A 5,000-nucleotide genomic window follows, 5' to 3' on the forward strand; every position below is an offset into this window, starting at 1 on the left:
AAAAGGCAGATTGAGAGAAAAATAAGGAGAGTGGAATAGAGGCTGTGGTATAGAGAAACTGAGTGGAGGAAAGACTGGGGAAAGAGAGTGGAAGAAGGGAGAGATGGAGAGTGAAGAAGGGAGGAAGGGAGAATGTGGGGAAGAGGAAGGGATTTTCTCAATGTCACTCCCACTTTAATTCTTCTCCCTTCTACCTAGCGTTTGAGGAATCTTATTCTGTTTGCCCTATAGTGACAGATAAAGTTTTTCCTATTCAAATTGTTCTCTCTACTGTCTTCGGTGTTCCTTATCACTCTTACCTTTTCTATATTGTTTTTTCCCTCTTTTATATATATGTACAAAATTGTCGCTCTAGTTCTCCTTTCCCTGTCTTTCTGAACTCTTCTCGTTTTAAGTTAAATGATGATGAAAAACAGAAAAGTGACAGCAAGCAACCTAAAAAGTCACAGATAAAGTTAAAGACTGAAAGAAGGGAAGCCAAGAAGAGAAAAGGGTTGGGGTGGGGGAGGGGAGGGACGGGGGGGCATATGGGGGGACCTTTCCAGTTTCTCGAAAAAAATCTCCCCTCCTCTGGCTGTCCACCAAGTCTCAGTATTTACAAGACCCTCTCAAATTGCCTTGTCGGGGCGCTGGCGGGGTGGGGGGCGCTTTCCATCCATTGTTTTTTATTCTCTTTGAAAACCTGAGTATAAAACCTGAAACTTCTCTCTTCTCTGAGTCGCCCGAATCCTTTTAGTTATATTTATAGCTATGGTTTTTCTTCTTCCACCCCGAAGGTCTTTGTCTCGGTTTTATCGTGTATTATTATTATTATTTTATACATATATTTAGGACTGGGGGGCGGGTCGCAGGTTTGTCGCATCAACCTTGACGCCGCCACAACACTTATGGACTAAACGACACACACGCACACGCACGCACTCACACACACACCCACACACGCACACACTTGGATATGTTAAAGAAGTCAAGCCACCTGGACCGACCTAAGAGGGCTGGGTAGGGGGGAGAATATGTACTTGCACCTTGTTACAGGGAGGGTGGGAAATAGACGTTGTGTTGCATATTAAGGTTTCCAAGTGCATAACACCGAAGAGGAATGTGAGACAGACATTAAGTTTCCAATGTCTTTTTTTTTATAGTTCGAGTGAGCGTTCTTAGGACCGCCTGAAAAAATGTTCGCTCTCGTTCATCAATACTACACCTGTCAGAGGATCGAACCTGACCCCCTCCTGATGTATACAGGTCAAAAAAACTGTCCTTCGTTTAGCACTGTTTCAGCTACGATCAGCGTGATGTGGATTTTGTGCGCAGGATGGGGCGACCACTACACTCCTACGACCTCTTCTCTGTCTCACTCTCGCTGCCTTCAGACCATTTTATCAAGCTGAGGAGACACTTTTTGAGGACTGGAAGGGTTAGATATAGCCTTGATTAACCCCTCCACTACCAGGGGACTCGCTGAACCTGATTAAATACGTCTGGAGATGGCAAGAAGGAACTAAAGTCGCAGGTCATGGGTGTGTAGGGTTAATTTAGGTTGTGCGCAATGTCGTCCACATTGTGTTGTCGCACCGCCCCGGCACCGACCCGCCTGTGAGTCGGTGGGGCAGACGGCGATGAGCAGCACCTTGGTGAAGTTAGGGAGGCGCTGGGACGCGGGGGGCGGTGTTCCCCTCAGGATCCCCACGCACCTCCCCGGCAGTGAGTCAGCTGGTGCCGCCCTCCCCCCTCCCTCACACCCGGCACCCCAAGCCAGGTGCCTCTGTGCTCCTCATGCTCCACATAATATTCTTTCCTCCAACTGGACTTCCTCCTGTTGAGCCTCCAGTCTCCTGCTGTCCCTCTACTTCCTGCTGGCGGTGCTCCTGGCTTGACACAACCAGCACGCGGCACGTGGTGGTCGTCACACCACGTGCGGCACCACCTTGAACCCGTAGTCATCATCAGCGGCTGCCGCCATGGCCGCACAGCTGACACCTGCTGCTGCTGTCGCTGTCGTAACTGCTGCTCCCACCCCTGCCTGCTGCTCCTGCTGAACATCGTTCTGGTACTCCTGTTGCAGCGAGGCTGAAATGCAGCGTCGGTGGTCACGGTCCCTGAAGATGGAGTACAGGTTGCTCCTTTGCTTTGGCTTGTTGGTGGTAGGCTTCAGTGTGGCAATCTCCGCCCCTTCCTGCTCTCCTTTCGCCTGCTGTTGCTGTTGCTGTTGTTGCTGCACTTGTTTCTGATGGGATGGCGAGTCTGGGTCAGCAGTGGGTGGGGAAGTGATGGTATGGGCAGGGGGCGATGAAGGTTGTGGTGAGGTGGGACTGGGCTGCCCCGCCTTGAGTGGCCTGGGTGGTTTGGGTGGTGGGGTGGGCCTAGGGCGGGCCTGGCTCTGCTGTGGCGGCTGCGTGGGCTGCGGCGGCGGGGGTTGAGAGTCTGGTGGCGACGGCTGGTGCGGTGGTGGCGGCGGCGGAAGGGGCGGGGCTGGGTGTTGCTGCGGGGGCTGAAAACTTTGTACTTCTGGTGGCTGCCGGCGCTGTGGTGGCAGGGGCTGAGGAGGCCGTGAGAACTGTGGCCGCGACGACTGTTGTGCTTTCTTCTGCTGTTGTTGTGACTGTTGCTGTTGCTGCTGCTGCACGACACCAGCGCTCCTGAAGAGGTGTGGGGGCCTGGCGGGAAGGGGCGGGGGCAGGTGCTGGCGTGGGCGGGGACAAGAGGCGGCCTGGTAGATTATCTCCTCGTACAGGTGGTAGTCGCAGGCACTGTCGTAGGAGCTCTCAGAAGCCCCGTCCTCCACGTCCCTCCGCCGCCCGTCATGTTGGTAGCTGTGGCGCCGCTGGTCGCTCCAGGCTGCAGCTGCGTCCTGCTGGAGGCTGTGCCGGCGGGGGTCACAGCAGAAGGTGACGTCATGCAGGTAACTAAGGCGCCTGGGGTCCGGTGCTGGGGAGTCGTGGAGGCTGTGTCGGCGGGGGTCGCAGCAGAAGGGCGTGTGGTGGTGGAGGTAGCTCAGCCGCCTGGGGTCAGCAGGGGAGGCATCCTGGAGGTAACTATGCCGCCTGGGGTCACAGGAGGAAGTGGAGGCGTGGAGCAGCAGTGGGTGGAGGTGGGGGGAGGGGTCGGCCTCACGCGCGCCGCTGGAGGGGCTGTGGTCGTCTCGTGGCGACGGCGGTGGGGGCGCGGCGCCGGTGGTGGGGCGGGGGGTGGCGTGGTGGCGGCCCTGGGAGCAGGCGGGAGGGCAAGGTGGCGCGCCGCTCCCTCCCGCCCTGTCACTGGCCCAGCAGCAGCCCGTCACCACCGCTCTCCTCTCTGCTGGAAGACAAAACACAAAGGTAAGTCGGGGCGGATCTAGCACAATAAAAAGAGGAATTCAATATGTTTTTACCTAATATGAAGCCACATCACTAGATTAAAACCATACCATTAGGAACAGGAAGACATACGCTGCTTATCATCATCATATTCATCATAATCCTGTTTCCCAAGACCTACACAGAACTGGAAGGATTCAGGAACACGAAAAGGGAAATAAGAATGCGGGAGAACTATCAACTGAGTATCCAGTAATTCCTTTCTAATAATTTTTGCCTGCTGGTTTTTTTTCTTAGTTGTCTGTACTAAAAAAAAAAAAAAAAGAAGAGTTTTCCCTCTTCTGGAAGCCTAGAAATAGTTATGGCACAGCTCAGAAAAAGGAGGACGGGGTGGGGGGGGTCTGGAATTATCGACTTGTATTTTTTTTTCCTTCTTGTGTTGCAGTTCACGTTCCTTAAGTAATCCTTTTGTTTCACACACAACCATAACTTCTATCATTTCTTCTTAAGTCTCCCCCACTCTCTCCTCACCCCTTCGATGGGAAAAAAGAAGGTGATGATGATGATGATGATGATTATGCAGCTCACGTATCTCGCAAATAATCCTGATGGCTCTCACAAAACAATATATTTTTTTTTCTGAACCTCGCCTTTATTTTCCTCTCACTTTATTCAGCCTTCCCTGTCTCTGTGCTTCACTTACAACCTTTCTCACTCTCCTTCATCCACTCTTCTTCACTCTACATCACTCTAACTACTCATACTCCTCACACAGCAGCTTCTTTACATGTCTCCCTCATTCAACTCACTCATTTATTTTTATTTTTGCTGCTGCTATACGTCTTTATTATAGAAAAACCCCTTCAGGCTGAAAATTCTCAAAGGCTGAATAAAATCTTCTGTACATAGCAAAGAATGAAATAAAGAACCATCATCACCATCATCATCATCATCATCATCATTACCACTCTTATCATTCTACACACCTACGGACTGGATTAGGTAGGGCCCAGATAAGAAGGAAAGGGAGAGCACGATAAGGGGAGACCAATGAAGAGCATAACTAGTAAAGTGGGCAGGACACTCATTCACACACCAATCTAGCCCCTGGAATCCTATCTCCATCTTACAGACCAAACAACGTGAACATATATGAGGGATTTTTTTTTTTATCTCCCTCTCAGTACGTCACGTCGAATTAATCCACATACTACCAAGCTAAAAAATAAATAAATAAAAATAAAAGAGAGGGTAACTAGTCTAAAGAGGCTCTATACTCCACTCATATTCCTCCACCTCCAGCTCTACGCTCTAATCTCCCTCTACACGGCCTGGGGAAGGGATGAGAGCACAGGCGAGGCAGGGAATTAAGATGAGAGACCTGGGTTGTGGTACAGAGGCAGATGATGGATTGGTGGGAGGGGTAGGGGCCAGGGTGAGGGGTGGGCAAGGGTGAGGACTGGGATAGGGGCCAGGGTGAGCTAGGGTGAGGGCTAGGGTCTGAGCAAAGGAGAGTTTTGGGCTTTGAGCGGCTATAGTGAGGGTCTGGCTAATGTGGAGATTGGGCTATGAGTGGGGGGCTGGAAAAATGATATGGCTGTGAGCTACGGTAAGGAAATGGTTGTGAGGAAGAGAGAGATTTAGCTAGAAGGAAGAGAGAGATTTAGCTAGGAGGTAGGGAGAAAGTGGGTAAAAGTTGACTAT

At 51.5% G+C, this 5,000-nt stretch overlaps 1 protein-coding gene across 1 annotated transcript in view; it reads right to left on the reverse strand.

Moving 5' to 3' along the window:
• Positions 1-1,805: 1,805 nt before the first annotated feature.
• Positions 1,806-5,000, reverse strand: part of LOC145394130 (uncharacterized) — a 196,131-nt gene continuing 192,936 nt past the window's right edge. Inside the window, exon 4 of the mRNA XM_080268110.1 lies at positions 1,806-3,333. Coding sequence (XP_080124236.1) covers positions 1,907-3,333 — 1,427 coding nt within the window. The 3' untranslated portion in view covers positions 1,806-1,906. The remainder of the gene's footprint in view (positions 3,334-5,000) is intronic.

The sequence above is a fragment of the Coenobita brevimanus genome, chromosome 26 (genome assembly GCF_032717465.1).
Source record: "Coenobita brevimanus isolate Jiangsu-jjx chromosome 26, ASM3271746v2, whole genome shotgun sequence".
NCBI classification, from domain to species: Eukaryota; Metazoa; Arthropoda; class Malacostraca; order Decapoda; family Coenobitidae; genus Coenobita; species Coenobita brevimanus.